The sequence below is a fragment of the Phytophthora sojae genome (genome assembly GCF_000149755.1).
Source record: "Phytophthora sojae unplaced genomic scaffold PHYSOscaffold_1, whole genome shotgun sequence".
NCBI lineage: Eukaryota > Oomycota > Peronosporomycetes > Peronosporales > Peronosporaceae > Phytophthora > Phytophthora sojae.
The window spans coordinates 8,544,806-8,564,233 of NW_009258115.1; the positions used below are offsets into that span (position 1 = coordinate 8,544,806).

General features: G+C 53.6%; 4 protein-coding genes across 4 annotated transcripts; 3 read left to right on the plus strand and 1 right to left on the minus strand.

Moving 5' to 3' along the window:
• Positions 1–4,087: 4,087 nt before the first annotated feature.
• PHYSODRAFT_309672 (hypothetical protein) lies at positions 4,088–5,232 on the plus strand (the record flags this gene model as incomplete). The annotated part of the gene is made up of 2 exons (XM_009518146.1): positions 4,088–4,587; positions 4,641–5,232. 2 exons carry the CDS (start codon positions 4,088–4,090, stop codon positions 5,230–5,232), a joined length of 1,092 nt encoding a protein of 363 aa, XP_009516441.1.
• A 1,609-nt stretch (positions 5,233–6,841) lies between these two features.
• PHYSODRAFT_294445 (hypothetical protein) lies at positions 6,842–7,294 on the plus strand (the record flags this gene model as incomplete). The annotated part of the gene is made up of 1 exon (XM_009518147.1): positions 6,842–7,294. One exon carries the CDS (start codon positions 6,842–6,844, stop codon positions 7,292–7,294), a length of 453 nt encoding a protein of 150 aa, XP_009516442.1.
• Positions 7,295–8,209: 915 nt separating this feature from the next.
• PHYSODRAFT_294446 (hypothetical protein) lies at positions 8,210–9,586 on the minus strand (the record flags this gene model as incomplete). The annotated part of the gene is made up of 1 exon (XM_009518148.1): positions 8,210–9,586. The coding sequence occupies one exon, from the start codon at positions 9,584–9,586 to the stop codon at positions 8,210–8,212; it is 1,377 nt and encodes a 458-aa protein (XP_009516443.1).
• A 978-nt stretch (positions 9,587–10,564) lies between these two features.
• Positions 10,565–19,018, plus strand: PHYSODRAFT_322711 (hypothetical protein; the record flags this gene model as incomplete). The annotated part of the gene is made up of 9 exons (XM_009518149.1): positions 10,565–11,792; positions 13,642–13,898; positions 14,822–15,315; positions 15,344–15,641; positions 15,677–16,564; positions 16,644–17,412; positions 17,490–17,879; positions 17,912–18,355; positions 18,399–19,018. 9 exons carry the CDS (start codon positions 10,565–10,567, stop codon positions 19,016–19,018), a joined length of 5,388 nt encoding a protein of 1,795 aa, XP_009516444.1.
• Positions 19,019–19,428: the final 410 nt, after the last annotated feature.

Sequence of the window (19,428 nt, forward strand, 5' to 3'; positions counted from 1 at the left end):
CCGAGACGATGCCAGTCTCGGACCTCTTGTGCGGTACTTGGCCGCTGGCTCGGAAGCCAAGGCCGAGTGGCTCACGCCCCGACAACGTGCAAGGCTGCACCGCTATGAGTGGGCTGACGGTTTGCTCCACTATAGGGTCGAGCCAGAGGATCCTCCCCGTATTGTCGTGCCCAACGACGAGGATCTCAAGTACGACATCCTGATGGAGGCGCACGACGCTCCATCCAGTGGCCATCTCGGCCGTGAGAAGACGTACGCGTCTGTCTCGCAGATGTTTTGGTGGCGTCACATGTACAAGTGGGTCGCCACCTACGTCCGTACGTGCGAGACGTGCCAGCGGGTGAAGCCTGCCGGTCACGCCTCGGCACCATTGCAGAGCCTGCAGGTCCCAGCGGACTGCTGGAAGTCGATGAGTCTCGACTTTGTCTTCGGACTTCCGGCCGATGAGCGTGGCAACACTGGTGTTGTTGCCTTCGTGTGCCGTCTGAGCAAGATGGTCCACTTTGCTCCAGTTCGTGACACCGTCACTGGCGACGATATCGCTCGCCTGTTCATGGACTGTGTCTTCCGACACCACGGTCTGCCCGAGACCATTATCTCTGATCGAGACCCGCGGTTCACCGCTACGTTCTGGCAGACGCTGTTTCGCCTTCTCGGCACACGACTGTCGATGTCGACGGCGGACCACCCGCAGACGGATGGCCAGACAGAGCGCGTCAATCGCGTGCTCGGGGACACGCTCCGCAGTATCTGCGCGGAGATGCCCCGCTCTTGGGCTGATCGCTTGCCCATGGTTGAGTTCGCACTCAACAATGCGGTACATGCATCGACGGGCTTTACGCCCTTTTACCTGAACGGGTTGCGCAACCCTCAGGTGCCGCTCACATTACGAGGCAGTACCGGGGCTTCGGTCCTAAGTGGGGGAGAGGCTCGGAAAACCTTTTCCTCCCAAGTCTCGGACGTGAGTCCAGCCGCCTTGCGGAAGCAACTGTCCTCGTTTGCCGAAGACAGGCTGAACATAATCAGCAGGGTGCGAGACACCATGGCGCAAGCCCAAGATAAACAGAAGGAGTACTCTGACCGAAATGGAAGAGGAAACATGAACGTGTTTAAGGTTGGGGATTTATTTCTCCTAGATACTAGAAACCTACCGCTAAACACTGTTAGCTCGGTCGAGAGCAACAAGCTGAAGCACCGCTTCATTGGACCCTTCACGGTCCTCAGCCGGCATGGCGCGGCGTACACTATAGACTTGCCCAAGTCGATGACGACTCACCCGACGTTTTACGTGGGTCGTCTTAAGAGGTACCATGACCCTCTGGCTCTGGCTGCCCCGCAGGAAGCGGTGGGTGGCCCGGTGGAGAAGAGTGGTGCTCCTCGAAGCGCGGCGTCGGGTCGCGGTAAGGCGCCTGATACGCGCGCTGGTCGTAAGACGGCGCGGCGTACATCGGAGCAGAATACGCAGGGGCCCCGTACGAGCCCTGGCCAAACTGGGCCTGATACGAGTGGGGCTGCTGCTGCTCCGGATACGGCACGTGGCCATGAAGCTCGGCCCGAAGGCCAGCGAGCTGGTTTCGCAGCGAGTCGTAAGACGACAGGTCGGCTCGACGATCCACACGGCCATGGAGACTGCGAGTTTCTTGATAGAGCGAGGCAACATCCTCACGGAGCTGCTCCACGGCACCAGGCTGACCAGCACGAGCGGCAGCCTCACCACCAAGGCCGACGCCAAGCGCGATCTCGAGGACGTACACACGGTCCCGGAGAAGACAAATCTCCTCTTGCTGCAGGGCCACCACCTGACTCGGGGCCCCAGCATACAGCTGCGCCGCCTCAGGCTCGTAGCCATGGCCGTGCGAGGCCACCGCCGGCCCTCCTTGATCGTAATGGGCAGATCCACTACCACGTGGAACGAGTCGTCCGGGAGCGGCGGCTCCATGGCAAGCGCCAGCTGCTCGTGAAGTGGAGGGGTTACCCTGAGTCGGATAACTCGTGGGAGCCCGTTGAGCAGCTCCAGGTAGACTGCCCGAAGGCTGTTGCGATATGGGACGAGAAGCAGCGGCAGCTTCGTAAGTAGTCCTTGGCTTCTTGGCCGATACCCGGGGCACGGTAGCAGACGTAGTCGCACCGCGCCCACGCTCTTCACGAGCTTTGGCTCTCGCCTCTTGCTTCAGCTCGTCCATCTTCGAGTGGAGCATGCGCTTGCTCACGAGTAGAGCGAACTCGATGCGGAGCTCGCGCAAGTCCAGGATAGCGGACAGAGTGCGATCCTCACGGAGTTCTTTGAACTCTTGGTCGGAATACCCTTTGCGCTAGATGTAGCGCCAGAAGCGGTCTTCCACCTCGTTCCAGGTCATGTTCTCATTCGGCTTGAACCAGTGGTAACCCCACACAGGATGGAGTCCACCCTTGTCCTCCGGCTTCTTGCGAAGCGTGGTGAACTCCTTCAGTGTGAGCTTGTGTGGTGCTAGTAGCACACACCGGGCGACTTCAACGTCGCCAAGAAAGAGTGGCTCTTTCTCAACGAGAGCACGCTCATAGGAACCCCTCGAGGTGTACCCGCCGATAAGGCCAAGAGGAGCCGAGAGCTTCTCCAGCAGCGCTGGCGCACAGGCTCGGGCGGGAAGTAGCCCTGCGGATACGTGTCGCTCCCGCCTGACGAAGACTCGACAGCAGTCGCGGCAGCCGACTGCCTGGCGTGTGCCCCCGAACGAGCAGCGTGGTATTGCTCCTGCTGCTCGTCGAGGTCGTTGGAGAGCTCCTTGGGCTCATGGACGGCACCCTCCTCGTCCTCAGAGTCCGAGTCGCTGAACAGCTTGGAGCTGGAGCCGCGAGGCGACCTGGAAACGGGACGCTTCTTCGCCCTGGCCTCTTCGGTCTTCGCAGCGGCAGCCGCCTTCGACGCTTGGGCACGCTCACGACCTTGTGCCAGCGTCAGATGCTTGGGTGGCGACACCGCCTTGGGCTCGGAGCCCGCGTCGCTTGACGACTTCTCGGCCATGTCCTCCGTGTCGGCCATGACGACGTCGTCTTCTTCCGCCTGCTTGCTGTCACCGACGCCGGCGCTGGACTCGACGTCCTCAGCCTCCTTCTCGGACGGAGCCTTCGGGAAGGGCGGAGAGCTGGGCGCGCTGCTCGCCGCCAGTGCTTCGTCTTTGGCAGCGTTGTCGCTGCCCTCGGGTGAGCTCTCACCGGAATGCACAACCAGCGTGCAGTTCTCGATGTTGGCCGACCAGTCGAAGGCCGGCTTGGCCTGCTCCGACTGGGGCCGAGAGCTCCCCTCACCACTTGGCGTGGCCTCGGGAGTCTTGCTCCGACTCCGAGACCGGCACCCGCCCTCCGGCGTGCTGCTACGGGAGCGCACCGCCTCCTAGGCCGCCTTCGTGGCCTCCATCAGCGCGGACGACTCGTCCTTGGCCTTGGCCGCCCTGGTCTTCGGCCCTACAGCCCGCGGTTTCGGAGGTGCTTTCGCACTGCGCGCACTGCGCTTTGGAGGCATGCTTCCGGTCGACGTGGAGACCCTGCGGCTGGCTCGGCGATGCGCCAGTTGCTCTGTGAGGCCCGGGAGCCGAGGCGCCAGAGCTCGCGCCGTTGTCGATGGATTTCGACTTTGCGAGTGAAATGTGAGTCGCCGGCGTAACGTCGCTCTGATTGGTCGATAAGATCGAATCTAAGTGGGGGAGGATGTAACGGGGTTACATGGAATAGTGACCCTGTCACTATTCAGGAATGGCTACATCGGTCACTCCCCTGGATAGTGACCCATGTGGCCTCAGAGCCAACAGATACATTTTGTATGACACAAACTATAGGGAACTTAGGATTTGTATGCAGGCCAAATCTGTACCAACCTATAAATACATTCAGTCTTAGATCTACCGCTTTTCAAGTCAAGTCGTCCCCTTCAGACCAGGGACACGTGAACGGCTGTTCACTTGGAGTTTGTATACTCCTGCTTCCTCTGTTAAGAAGTGATGTGTGCCCCGTCACACCTCATGTCAGTCGCCAATGCCTCTCTGCAGACAAGAAGAAGTATGTCGTGACGAAGAAGTTCCTGTTGAAGACAGTGAAAGCAGATATCAACAAGATGCACAAAAGCACCACGCGCAAGCACTTCACCGCTCTTTCAAGAGCGTTGGTCCAACAATGGCGAGCCAAAGGAGAAAACAAGTATGCCGATTGGTTTACAGAGACCTACCTAAAGGCTCCTTTCGATTCTTGGTTTGTGGGGGCCTCGAAGCAGCCTGGATCATTGGCGCAGCAGCAAGGTGTTAAGTCCTACCACAAAAGTATCAAGGCCCACATGGGCATATTTCTTCGTGCAGCGATGGTGTACTTTTTGGAGTTTTCGATGGTGCAAATCCTGCACTTCAGCTGTGCGCATCGAGCTCCCACGAGCATTCGGTCTTTCGCCGAAGCGCCGCTGCTCCATAACCAGTTGAGGAAGGCGCAACTGATTGCTACGGACCCGACAAAGTTTTTTACCAACAGCACACAACGCCAACAAACCTTCTACATAAATCGGAAGGTGAACTTTGATCAGCCAGTAACCGATACATTGGCGAAGAGATATGGATGTTGTTATACGTGTTATTACTGGCACATTCTATTTCATGAAACGGACTCAAACGTGATTGTAGCTATGACAAAGCACAGGACCACTCACTCTATCGTGTTCGAGCGAACAAAAAAGTTATGTTTGCCAAGTTAGAAGCTTTTCCTGTGGTAAGGACCGGCATGATTGAGCAGTTCTGGCGGAAGTACACCTGTGATTGTAAATCCTACATCGCGTCGGGCTGGGTTTGCTCGGATGTACTAGCGGCTGCGGCTATAAACAAGCACATAAACCTGGACGAGATCCGTGCAGGAATCCCGCATCGTCGTCGCCCCGGTCGCCCCAGAGAAGAGCTGAGCTGTCTGATTCGCGATAATGTTGGCGCTACCGACGATGACAACGCAGTTGTATCGGGGCCAGCAGGCCGCTTGAAACGTCAGCTGACAAAGTACCCAACCGAAGCGATCGGATACAAAGCGTTACATCGTTTCGCGACGTCGGAAGCCGACGCCCCAGAGCAGTCGCAGCTCAGCTACTTTTGCGGCATGGTTACCTCTGTCCAGGCTGAAGAGGACCCAATCACATGGAATATCAGCTTCTCAGATGGCAACACACATGACGTCACCATTGACGAGATCGTGGCTGATCTAACAATGGCTACGAGTCGCCTGATCTGATGGTACGTTAACCGTTCTTTTCAATCTCTGAAGTCTATATTAACAAACTGTGTTGGTTTTGTAAGACAGATGATTTGAAAAAGCGGTGGTAAGAGGTTTTGATGAGTTGATGAACAACGTGTTCCTGTTTCGCGTTCGCTAACTAACTGCCTTTTGTAAATATGTAGATCGTTAAGTGTGAAGGTGTTTCGCGACCGGCGGCAATCGCTCTAACTCGCAGCGCATGCGTCACAGCCGTTACCAAGGACACCCAGTATATCACAGCAAGTTTTGCGTTTGAATATGTCCCACCGTGCCAGAAAAGGTTCATTCATCAGGAGATAAGCAAGAAATATAGGTTTACGGTGGTCTTAAGTGTTGTCTTGGTTTGATTTCACTTTCAGCATCCGATTTCGTGCAGGTTCAATCAGTGTCCCCTGTTGCCAACATCTAATGCAAAAGTGACTGACTGAAAATGTATTCGGTCTTGGTTTGGTTTCACTTTCAGCATCCGATTTCATGCAGGTTCAATCAGTGTCCCCTGTTGCCAATATCTAATGCAAAAGTGACTGACTGAAAATGTATTCGGGCACATGTTGTAAGTTGTGGATCGGTCACTTTTGCCAGTTGAAATGGTCAGTCTCACCACTCGAAACTCACACTATGAAAAAGTAACCAAAGCCGAATTCAATGTGCTAGCCAGCTTTAAAATTGACTCGGTTACTTTTGCATATTCAATCGGCTACTTTTGTCACCAATACTTCAAGCAAAAGTAGCGGACTGAAAATGCTTCTGAGTGTCTTGATACATTTTAAGTCGGTCACTTTTGAATGGTTACACTGGTCACTAGTAACCAGTGTAACCATTCAAAAGTATCCGATCGAACATATAGTTTTGGAAGTGACCGATTCTAAATTCAAAAGTAACCGATTCTAAATTTCCACCCGACCATAAAGGAACGAGCTCCGATGCAATGGATATTCAATGAAGCAGGACAACCGCTTCGTAACCACCAGCCGTTGATATGCGTTTCCCCGATCGAGCACGTTCGAACATTCAGTGACGATGGCGAGAGCGAGTGGGTCAATGTACTGGTTCCCGGCTACGGTCGCTGCCGGGTGCAACTTTTCGATTTAGTTTTCGATTGCGATAGCTCCCGCGATACTTTATCATCGGAAATCACGTCACTTCCGATTCAATTCTCGTTCGAACCTGCGATCGGAGATGGTCTACCCCAGTTGATGGCAGTCATTGGAAGCCCATTGACGTCACTGTCGCTGCGCGGGCGTCGAGATGTGCTTGGCGATGCCTTGTTTCTGTGATGCTGTCCCAACCTCCTCGAGCTGTCACTCCAAGGAAGCGTGGTGGAAGCCCAGCTTGATTTTCGCGAGTATCGTAAGCACAACAACGAACTTCCGTCGATCATCTGCAATTGGCATAACGTTGTGCCGCTTTCAGCAGCTCTGATGGTCACAGATAGCCCACTAGTGAAGTGTATGCATCGGCTGCGCATCCGTTTGGCATACCGCTACCATGTTCGTACTCTTCCTCAGGGCTATGATCCAGCAAATTATAGATCTGACCTGGAGTCAACCGTTCTCTCGAGTATGTGGAGGTGGTCGTCCCGACAATGCATGAAGCTTACATTACGAAGTTCGCGAAGCACCAGAACAAACAGATCGAACGAGCGCGTCAACTCCCACTAGAGACGAAGTTGGCGTTCCTTAGCGTTCTTGACTGCTGCAAGTCCCTGAGGCCTACCAAGGAAAGGAAGCGTGGAGATGCACCGGCCTCTACATCCGCGATGTGCAAGCTAGACCTCCTGATGCTTTCCAATATCTTAGCGTTTACTGCTCCACCAGTGTTCAGACGAGTGATATGTCGCTCAGTCAGCGAATTTGGAGTGGGCGATGCGGCCGGGGCTGGAGGTGATCATGACAGTGATGAAGAGGAGAACAATTTAGAGGAAGAGCAAAGCGATGAAGGCGAGCAAAGTGGTGAAAGCGAAGAAGAAACCCAGGATGACAAAAGTGACGAAGAAGAGCAAGATCATGAAAGCGACGCGGGGTATCTTAATTTTTAAGTCTCAGCAGGTGCTATCGGTGGATTTGTCATGTAGTTCAAAAGGCTACGAATGTACGCCTATGTTGACTTTATGAGCTCGAATACGTGAACCACCCTCTCAGCATAGTTCGGTAGTGCATGGGGGAATAGTGTTTGTCGTGTAGTACTGCAATTGCAATCGCTGCCACCACAATGATTCCTTGGTGAAACAAAATTATCGAGACCCTGGGTCAATTGCCCGAAAAAGTATCTTCTCTATTCGGCTTTCCGATTGGGCTGTCCATAATTCGTAGCCTAAGCAACATCAGAAACGTGAACCGATCGAACGCTAGACAGCTTACGCTTCCAGCCCTTAGTGTATTGCATATCAAATTAAACACATGAACGCTAACTCCTCACGTTCATCGCGACGGCAGTAAGGTTACCAACCCTGGCTCCCACAACGAGAATCCGCCGTGTTAAGACGCCAATTCGACGTCAATTTCGTCGTGGATACCTATAATGTGGGCTATTTTGTAAGACTTCTCGAATGAAACATACCAGCCGCCATGGTTCACTTGTGGAGCAGTTTTGCAGCAAAAGTCTACCACCACATGCTTGGTATCAGCGGTACCTATTCCTTGCCCCCTCCTGCCAACTCTCGGTGGTTGGCAGAAGTCGTCATCCTCCCCCACGAGCAGCTTCCAGTACACAACACGTTTCATATCGCACATCACCAGACCCACGTATTGCTTGTCGTGCATACTACCCCATTCCGGACTGACATCGACCTTTTCCTTCGGCGTACACGAGATCACAGCTCGAAATAGCTCCATCAGGGTTCGACGGTCTCGAGTAACACTAGTGTGGATTTCCGACGCGATCGACTGAAGCTTTGATGTGCTCATGAGCCTTACACATCCTCGAACAAAGTCGATATGCGTAATATCTGCAACTAGCCGCGGTCCTGGGCTAGCTTGGCTCGAATACAACCAGATCTTGAGGTGAAGCTTAGATAGCGAGCAAAGCTGCGGAGAGCTTGATAAAGCTCAGAAGTATCACAAATTGAAGGCGATGACCCCACCATAACGCCAGAAGCGACGTCGTCCAGCACTCTTTTCACTGTCTCGCCCGATAGTTTCTCCGTTTTGATCATATTATCAACGGCTTCGACGGTCGGTATTTCACGGCACGTACGGCAGATGTACTCAATCAGCTTCTTCGACTGGAGAGCTCGAAGTACGTCTTCTTCTTCGGAAATCTCCTCATCACGCAAAAACCTCAACATCGCGTGAGCAATTCCAGCATGACCGGAGCCCAGCTGCAAGATGAAGTCGCACACACCTTTACCGAGGCTGCAGCTACATGCCATGTCCTCCAGTTCTGCAAGTGAAAGTCTCAGGCCGGGCTTCGATAGTGAAGAGTTCAATGTGATACACCCTTCACGTGGAATCTTTAGCGGGCTTCTCCATTTACGACTCCAGGAAACGACCTCTTCACATCCATACGAGCAGAACATGACGAAGCGTGTCCGATACCGCTGCCGTAACGCATATTTGACGATTCCAATCCAAAAATCACGGTCTTCATACGTAATTTGGGCTTCATCAATTAGCATCACTGTCTCGGAGCCGTTCTCACAGAACTGTTCCAGGTCGCGCTTGTACAACCGGCTGAAGTACTTGGAGATTGTCTCCCCCAGCTTCATTCTGTCCGCTTGGAGGAAAGCAACTCGTACCTTGGGTATATAGTTGTTCATCAGATGGAGCATGGCCGTCTTGCCAGACATCGGTGGCGCGCTGACGAGGAGCAGCGGCAGGTAGCTCGTCTCTTCAGCAGGAAAGAGAAGGTAGTACAAGCGCTTGACGGTGTCCGCTCGATAACTTCTGCAGTCGGAAGGAACTCCATCCCTACTTCCGCAAGAATACTCGATCATGGCACCAACTCTCCTGAGTTCATTGTCCTCATTTAGCGCCACGCTGAACCGCTCTTTCGCCACCTCCACGACGAGAGGAGATTCCATCGATTCGCCATAGTCCCCGATGTCTTCATCTCCCCGAAACGGGTCCTTCTTGGCAAGATACGCCTCTCGATTCTCGTAAACCATAAGAAGAACTGACGGCACTTGGGCCAAGTGGTTTTTACCCTCTGGTTGCTCGTGGTTGTACATTCCTTGGACAGCTTGGCTTACTTCGGCGATGCACTCGGCATCCTCGGGTAAAGTCACCAGCTGCGTACTCATATCTGTGAACGCGCGGCAAGTCCTCTCATCGACCAGTTGGACCCAGACCTCCCGCTTCTTGCGCGGGCGTGGCTCGTCCGGCCTCGACATTCTCTTCTTGGGGAAGAACGGAGAAAAGGTTGTCTGGCGTTTTTGAGGTGGTCAAAAAAAGTCAGGTAATGGCCATCTCATGCATGCACTGGTTGAGGAAGCGACGAAGTGCTTATAGCCCAGCCCAAGCAGGATTATTTCGGGATGTTGCCCCCCCCCCACGTAATCGGTTCGTGTAATGATTGATGTTAACAACGTTCTAGATTAATGAAAGTCTATGGCCATCAAGCTTTCATGTACGGCTCGCCTAGGCCCGTGATGGAGGCTGGCTGACTTTTGAAAGATTAAATTTCATTTGAGTAGTAGCCGGGCGGATGCTGCGGCTGCGAAGCAGGCGCAGGAGATGCCCATGGCTCGTACGTTGCCTTATCGACTTCGAAGTAGGTACCTTAATCAAATGTTGATGATGTCGTCCTTTACCTTCTCATGTAATATCGAACGAGCATTATTGTGCTGGAGGTCTGCGTACTGCATGATCAGCGAAAGCGCGAGGCCAAGTTGAGTAAATTCGTTTTTTTCAGGTTGCGCTTCCTCCAATACTCACAAAATCGTCCCTAATGCTGTTTTGAGGTGAGATTTCCTTGCATTCTTTCGCTCGAATAACCTGAGTAAGCGCACCCGATAAAATGACTTTAATTCGCAGTTCGAAGAACTGTGTTAGGCGGCCCAGGCGAGTTTGTCATCGAACGACATTCTAGCAGCAGTAACGTGTAAAACACCGCATCTGCTGCAGAATACAAGAGCTTTCACGATATAGTAGCCGCGAAATCTAATAACTGCATTGTCTCTCAAGCCATCGAGGCTCTGATGACGTATTGATGAAGTTGTCCGACTTCCGAGGCGCAGTACAGTATCTTGGGATGTTATCCACCACGTTAGCCGATATGACACTGGAGCCATTTGTTTCATTTGGTTGATATCGTCATTTCCGCTAAAATACGATGCTTTAGTCTTCCTCACTTCTCAAACTGCGGGAAAATGGTGGTGATCTATTGTGTGATGGTTGGAGGGACCGGAAACACGTTCGTGGTGCAGGTGGACGAGACCGCTAGAGTGAGAGACTTGCAGCGCGCGATCAAGGCAGCGAAGCCAGTGGGGATCACGTGCGATGCCAACCAGCTGCAGCTTTTCCTGGCGAAGAGAAAAGGACTCGAAGAGGACGAACAGAAGTGCAGCGATGAGGCACAATGGCTGACGCAACGTGAAGTGGTGGGAGGAACAGTAGTGAGGGACACTAGCGACTTTGATCGCCTGTGGTACTCGGACGTCCAGTTACAAGTTGCCGGACTGGGTAGCGGAGATTTCGGCGAAGTGAATCAAGCGGACATAATTGTTGGACTTGGCCACGTTCACGTGCTGGTGGTGGCTCCGGGGTCTAGTGAACTGGAAGTTACCGCAAATTTGCCCCGACTCGGCGTGCCGTTTGCCACGAGAGACCTGAACTTCTTGCTCACCCACGACGCTGCAAAGTATCATTTCTTAATGTCAGCCGCTTTGACTCGGGACGAAGCCCTTGTGATTCTTGCATTCGCCCGATCAGCGATCAAGTCTGCGACGCGAGATGCCATTGCAGTGCGTCAAGGGTTTACTCTGGATGGACCGCTCAAGTTGCGCGAAGGTCAAGCCAAATCTGCGCTGTACTACGCCTATTCCAGATCCGGCGGTGTTTTGGCTGCGAAAGTGTATATTGCGATGCACAGACCGACATTTCAGAGAGAAGTTGACGTCAATCACGCGCTGGGAGCACACCCGATTATCGTCCAGTTCTTGACGTCATTCTCCGTGGCAAACACTGAAGGCGAGCAGCGGCACGTTATTGTGATGCCGTTCTTTGCTCGGACTGCTGCTGACCTGTTTGCGCTACGTTCCCCGGTCCAGCTTCGTGCTTTGGCCACCATTGCTCGCGACTGCGCTAGTGCTCTTGGCCATATTCACTCCAAGAACTATTCCTTTGCGGACTTGAATCCAGCCAATATCATGCTGCATAGTGGCGAAGAAGGTGGAGCCACGCTGGTTGATTTCGGCGGAGCAGTAAAGCTCGGTGACCCCCTTGTCGAGATCACGGATCAGTTTTGTTTGGATGTGGGTACGTCGCAAGGCTCGGAGCTGCTTGACTGGACATGCTTGGGCACGACGCTGGCTCAACTGGCGGGTATCGACATTACCCAGTTCTTCTCGAGACAAGACCTTGTCACATTTCTGAATGGTGAGCTTCACTCAGTGAACACGCGCGTTGGAGAACTCATCACCTGCTGCGTCGTGGAACCACGTCGGAGTCGCATTGACGCAGCCATAGCGCTTTTGCTCAACTCCTTGGTCCCCACGTCAAATCAGCACCCTGCTGTTCCTGTGTCCACAGCCAGGGATGTCCACCACCGCGAAGATCATAAGTCGCAGCCATCACCCTATGGAACGGAGCGAGGAGTTCGTGTGCTCCATCTTCGCGGCTATCTCAGATGGATCAGGAACATCAATCTGCAAATTTGGCCCCACCCACTTTCATCAGTTTTTTAGTCACGGAGTGTATATACGATGTTCATCTATTCCATCCGAAGGCAAGTAAGTATGTTTTTGCGTTATCTCCTTCTTATGTAGCCATTTGTCTAGGTTAATGTAAACATGGGTGGACTGCGTCAAAGTCCAACAGTTTACTGGTAGAAGTTTTGCAGGCGAATTCGCTGAATGGGTGTCCAAGATGAATGCTTTACCCACTTCCTAGCTCGCAGGTACCCGTGACTGTCTCGGATGGAATAGGAACGTCAATCACCATGCTAATGGTTTCGATAGTGCAAGGGTAGTATGGTACAGCTTAACTGAGCTCGAGCTGCTATTTGAACCGCGGGCGATTGCTATTATCCTGTTGCCAGTAAGCTGCAGACGAAAGTGACCATAAGTGAATAAAACAACAAGTTGGTTCAGCTTGGGAATTTGATTTGACTACGTTTCTGAAAAATGGTATCGCAAAATGGCGTAACGTCGCCCGAGGTACACGCAGCTCTTCTTTGACGAAATCATCTGCGTGAGGCTGCTCATACGACCATACAGCTCTTCTAGCTGTTCTCCCAGGATAACTACTCTGTCTCTCCTTCTCCCCCTGAGTGCTCTCGCTGACGCGCTGTAGCACACTCATCACAAACACGAACAGGTGTCGTACCCGGAGGTACAACTTCTTGTCCAGCAGAATGTGCGCCACAGACCGCGTGCCCACATTTACGACAATGATGGATCTGTCTCCTGAGCTTGTGCAACTTGCACTGGCACACTTTACAGAAGATTCTGAACAATGGCTTGAGGGCTGCGTCAATGCTACTCCAACTCGGGTCCACGACGCAGCTGATGATGAGTTCTCGAACGAGCCTTTTCACTGAGTTAGCCTCATCATCCACGCGAGCGACAAAGTCTTGTACCTTGCGAATCGAGGAGATGTCGATACCCGCCAGCTGAGCCAGCGTTGTGCCCAAACATGTCCAGTCAAGCCGCTCCGAGCCTCGTGAAATATCCACGTCCAAGCAAAATTGACGAGTGGTCTCGAGAATGGGATCACCGAGTCTTACCGCACCGCCGAAATCAACCAGCGTGGCTCCACCTTGTTCGCCACAATGAAGCATGATATTGGCTGGCTTCACATCCACAAAGCAATACTTCTTGGAGTGAATATGGCGAATAGCGCTGAAACAGTCGCGTGCAATGGCGACCAGCGCGCTAAAAGCAATAGGAGAATGTTGCGTCAGCAAGTCAGCAGCACTCCGAGCAAAGAACGGCATCACAATAACGTGCCGCTGCTCGCCTTCAGTGTTTTGCCACGGAGAATGACTTCACGAACTGGACGATATTCGGGTGTGCTCCCAGCGCGTGGTTGACATCAACCCGTGGACTTTCGCAGCCAAAACACCGCCAGATTCGGAATAGGCATAGTAAAACGTGGACGTCGCTTGACCTTGGGTCCCCATGAGCGGGCCATCCAGCAATATTCCATGACGAATCCCAATGGCATTCCGCGTCGCAGCACATACCAAACGGAAACATGGTGACGATCGCGTGTGCGATCCCCGGAGAGACTGGAAACGCGTTCTTGGTGCAAGTGGACGAGACCGCCACCACGGAAGACTTGCAGCGCGTGATCAAGGCAGCGAAGCCAGTGAGGATCAGGTGCGATCAGGAGGACGTGGAGGTTTACCTGGCGAGGAGAAAAAAAAGGAAGGAGGAAGGAGCGGGCGATGGCCAGGAGGAAGTGCTACGGCTTGGAGAGGAGGAAGAGAAGGAAGGCGACAAGATGGAATGGGTGACGCAACGTGAACTGCGAGCAGGAGAGGTGAAGAACGCTAGTGGCTTTGAACCCATATTGCCGGGCACCTTGTTACAACATGTTGGACTGGGAAGTGAGAATCTCGGCGAAGTAAGTGACGATGTCAGACGTGTTGGGCGTGCACCTGTTCATGTACTGGTGGTGGTTCCTGAGGTGGACATCCGATTAAATCTGGCCCGGCTCGGTGTGACGGTTACAACGAGACAGCTGAGTTTCTTGCACGCCCACGACGAACAAGCGTTCAACTTGTTAAGGTCAACCGCTTTGACACGGATCGGAGCCAATACGCTTCTTAGAGCTGCCCGATCAGGGGTCAAAGGAAGAATTCTCCGTCGTACTTAATCGGAAATAACGCCAAATGGCTACACAGGCGTGGCCTTGAAAAACCGATGTCGGAAGTATTTTTGTACCCTCACTTCGGACATCGGGTTTTCTATCTGAATTAAAGGGGGATTATATTTGGGTGGTCATTTTTTTTGTGGATCGGCTGAACACCATGCAACAAGGTTGAGGACGACCTCGCAATTTCGTCGTTGAGAACAACCCAAGTTGCCTAGGTAGATAATATACTGTATTACGTCGGTACTTACTACCAATGTTTAATTACATAACATAAAATAAATATATTGCATCTAAAAAGAAATACTTATAGTTTAGATAAACAAGGTTAGGATGGCCGGTCCTGCCAAGTGCCACGAAGAAATCACCGTGGCTACTTGCCAGCAACCCCTTCATATTTTTTTATAGCAAAGATAGGTCAGGTACGGATAAAATATGCTTAAATATTCACTAATGATTCACTACACTCTATTTTTTTTTCTTCGCTAATGATTCACTACGCCCCACTTCAACTTGACGTGTGCACCACACCAAACATCCCGCACATCAACCGACGTACGTCACTCTTCAACAACCTCCTTCCCCGCAAGCCTCAACACAGCAAGCCCAGCCCGTCCATGGCGTCCTTCCCGGCCAGCAAGTACTCCCGCTACAAGCGCGCCACGGCCTTCTTCCTGGACTGGCTGCTGCGCGCGCGGGGCCGTGGCCGACACGCGGGCACGCGCGTGGAGCTGGAGACGCTGGACGACGTGGTGCAGGAGATCGCTCTCCACCCGCAGACGCTCACGCCCAAGCTGCTGCAGGAGCTGCCCAAGGCGCTGGGCGCGTGCCAGTGCGCCATCACGCTGAGGGAGCACGTGGCCGCCTTCTTCGACGACCAGGAGCAGGGCCACGCGCACTTCCTGGGACGGCTCAAGCGCTGGCTGGACGCGCTGCAGTCGCTGGAGGCGGCAGAGCAGCAGCAGCACCAGCCGCCGCTGGGGCTTGAAGCCGAGATCCGCAGGTTCCAGAGCTATTATCAAGTTCTGCAGGTGGACGAGGACTACTTCCCCGACGAGGAGAGCTTGGAGCAGGACCGCGACGCGTCCAAGAAAGCTCAAGAACGAGCGCAGACGCATCTTCGACGAGGTTTTCGAGCAGGATCTGCAGCTGGAGGTCGAGTGCTACTTCACGGAGCTGGAGGAGCTGGTCCAAGGCGTCTATGACGTCTACGACCAGGTCAAGAACCAGCAGCGCACCATGATGGAGGCCACGGTCGTGGGCACGCTGGCGCTGAGGATGACCAAGGAGCTGACGGCCAAGCTGCAGCTGCGCTACCCGGCGCTCAAGCTGGCCGAGGACCTGTTGGGGGTGCTGGTGAGCTACCCGTCGGCCAGTCTGGCCACTGAGATTACGGAAGCTGTGGCGAAGGTGAGAGGGGGTTCGACCGAGAAGGTACGTTCAAGTTCGTGCCCGGCACGCTGCTGCACGACTTCACGAACGTCTGGACCACGCTGATGATCTTCACGGGCGTCTTCCCGCCGCTGAAGCTCGCGACGCTCATCGGGCTCCCGGATGGATACTTTGGCGAGAATTACGGAGAAGAGCGCACCCCTGAATACGTGCGCGCAGACAGCAACCACTACGTGGTGCTGCTGACTCAGCAACTCCCGCACTTCTACAACATGATCCTAGTAAAGAGGCTGGCTATGGGGCGAGGACTGGGTGAGCAGAAGGGGTTGGTCGTGGACCTGATAAACCTGTTGGAGGAGTACTTCGAGACGCGTCGAGTCTCGATCCCATTGGTGTTTCTCTGTATTTGCTGGATGCAGTCGGTTGCAGCACTACAGGGAGACGCCGGGCTGAGTCGCAACATGAGTCTGACCATCACACACACGGAGCATTTGATCAAAGTCGTGGATGCCGCGTTGATCACGCACCCGCTGCCAGTTTCAGTCAAGAGGGGCTCGTACCACGCCATTCTGACGGACTTTCGGAAGGGGTACGTCGCATCCCTCCGCACCAACCTGCTAGCTCGTGCGAACCCGCTGTTTGCAGGGTCCCAGATGATGTCGAACCACCTCGAGTATCTGGTCGTGACCTGCGGACACTTCTCGTCAATGTGCGGCGCGTTCTGCCAGCTCTACAACGCCTTTGTGCAGCAAGGACTGTTGGAGAGGATCCCATTCTTTGGCGATATTCTGGATATCTACGCCGACATGATCTTCGCCCCGTCACCTCGATCGGCTGCGGTGCACGGGTCTTACAATCGTGTCTACCTTCTCACCTCGCGGTATTCCGGCTCCTACATCAACTCGATGTACGATGGGTCTCCATCCGTGGGTAAGCGGTCTGTTGGTGCGTGGAAGGATCGAGCAGATCCAAACATGCTGTCGCTGACCTACCGGTTCATGCACGATGACGTTCTTGAAGGGCTGCTCGTCCAAGACGATGCTTCAAAAAGCTGCAGACGTCTGCACGAAGGAGATGTTCGAGACCCGCATTTTATCTCGGAACCTGATGGCACTCGATGACGACATAAAGGAGGTTTTCAAGGAGATTTGTGAAGTATTGGGTCGACAGGAGATTCTAGATGGGTACATCGAGAAAGGAATGCGCGGTGAAGTACGGGCCAATCGTGCGTTGGAGTACACTGTTATGGTCCCGCTGCTGGCGCTGATGGATGCGCTACGCCCTGACGGTTCGTTGGATTCGAGCTTGGTGCCGGCTGAAATCCGATCGACGGTGGAGTTTGTCATCGATGGCGAGTTTGTCAGCGAATCGTGCAGGAGAGTTGCGCGTGTGATCGAAGCCAAATTTGCGACACCAGCTCAGATCTGTGAGCAGAAGTACTTCACGTTTCCGGCCGAGCCAGACTTTGTGAACCAGCAGTATGGGACGGTACCGTTCAAGGCCAAGACTGAGAATGAAAATCGTGACAAAGTGTTCTCCGATCTGATGGAGCTGATGAAATCCAACGATGGTCCACTTGACGGACGTGATCTGGAGTATCTGAAGTCGGAGATTAAAAAAGACCCCCAGCTTTTGGGTATGTTCGCACTGAGCACGGGCCCGAGCTCCTACACCGACTACGATGATTTGAGCACGCTACTTCACCAGGCAGCGGCTGGCCCTGCGCACGACCCTGAGCTGGTGGAATGGATGATTCAAATGGGAGCACTCTTCAACCAGCCACTGCACTGTCGGAAGGAGCCGCGACAAAGAGATCTAAGTGTCCTCGGAGCCTTTTGCCGAATACCATGGCTGTTCACAGTGCAGCCATTGCGGGCTACGAGAACATTGTTCGGATCATTCTTGAAGCGGACAACTTTGTGGACTTGAACACGGTCACGTTTCACACGAAGGAGACTCTGGGGCATTTGGCCGTCAAGAATGGACACAAGAGCGTGTACTATTGCCTGGTGCCCTTTGGCAGTGATGTCCGCATCAAAGATGGCGAAGGCCGGCGTGTGTGGGAGCTCACAACCGATCGAAGTTGGTCTCAAGATATTGCGCAAACCGCGGCACTAATTGAACAAAGCTGTCGACTTGGTCAAGGCCGGCGCGAAGACCCCACGGTACTTCAGCAAGCTATGAGGGTGAATGCGGAACGCATGCGCAAGTTGGTGTTTGCCCAGCGCGGCGAAGAGCGGCAGCGCGCAGGGGAGAGTTTGGAGGCGGAGATTTCGGCTGAGTCCAAGAGAAAAAGACGACGAAAGGCAAGAAAGGAGGCAAGGCCCAGGGCAAATCCAATGGACATGGTGAATCGTCTGCGCGGTCGTCGACAAAATCTGCGGTCGACACATCAGCAATGGCAGGTGTGATCGTTGCTTTGCTGGGGGCGCCAAGCTCGGCAACCAAGAACGCAAAAGGCTCGTCTAAGAAGTCAGCTGGGCGAGATGTCATCCTCCAACAGTCAATTCAGAAAACGACGGCTGCGTTTGGTCGCTTGAGAAACCCCACTGTTCCCGCTACGGACAAATTACAAGCCGTGCAGCGCATATGCAGAGTGATCCACAAGCTGGACAACGCCACTGAGGTGCAGTGGGACCCGGACAAGATGATCGGAACGGGTGTACAATTGAGGATGGACGTGTCATTTGAAGCGTTGCAAGTCATCCACATGATCCAGAAGTTCTATCGCGGTGACCGCGGAGCCAACGCAGACCCCGATTGCCCCTGTACAAGAGCTCTGTGCCACGACGCTTGACTTCGTCAGGTTCGTTGTACGCACAGCGACGATCAGTCTCTCTGTCGACAGGAAGGCTCAAGCCTTAGAGGCTTTGGGTGCACTGGAGACGCGGTTGTTGGAGACCCCATTTAATGAGCGAAACCCGTCAGAGTTTCGGGAGCTGGTGCAAACGTATTCCAAGGAACGTGAGGCAATGGGCTTAGAACGGACTTCAAGCCCTGACTCGCTTCGCCGCTTGGAATGGTACCTGCAGAACACGGTGGCGAATTCCAAGTTGCAGATGGCTTTCGACAAAATGGCGGGACGATCCTTTTACTTCAAGCTTGCGTTTGACTCTCAGACGAGTACTGGACAAATCGCGCAGGTTCGGAGTGCTATCGACGCCGTTCCAGCACTGAACGATGTGGCCTTCTTCGGGAAAAATGACTGGTCCGTTGTGTACGGTGGCAACAGTAAGGATGGCGTGGTCAGAGTCCGCACCATGGTGGCTGAGGTACCCAAGCGCACTGGGGTTCAGATTGATGACCAGAACTCGCAACTCGGTACCCCCGCGATTCACATCGGGCAGTTCCAGTTTTCGGCGGCTGGACCACTTGGCAGCGCAGCGGCGGCATGAATTGCTGGGGTGGTGGTGTATCACGCTAAGTGAGGAGGGAACACTTTGGAGTATCTGCCTTGCATTCATTGCATATCTGTGTCGTAACTGCACCGAAGCTGAATGGGGGAGGCTTGCTGAAGCTATTGGCTCGCAAAGATTAAACATTTTAACAGTTTTTCACGTTTTACCAATGTTTGGGTTGGGGTATAATGACGACGACGCCATGGCCCGCTTAATTTTGAACACGGGGGGGGATGGTTGTAGCAACGATAACACGAAGATCGTTCATCACCAGCGTTCGTGCCAGAACGCCTTCTTGATAGAAGAAGCAGACTCACAAGTTTCGCGAGGATCGACGTGATTGCTTTTAGCGGTAACTTTCTGCAAGGTGGAGCCCAGTTCTTGGCCGTCCATCAGGAGCTCGCTGA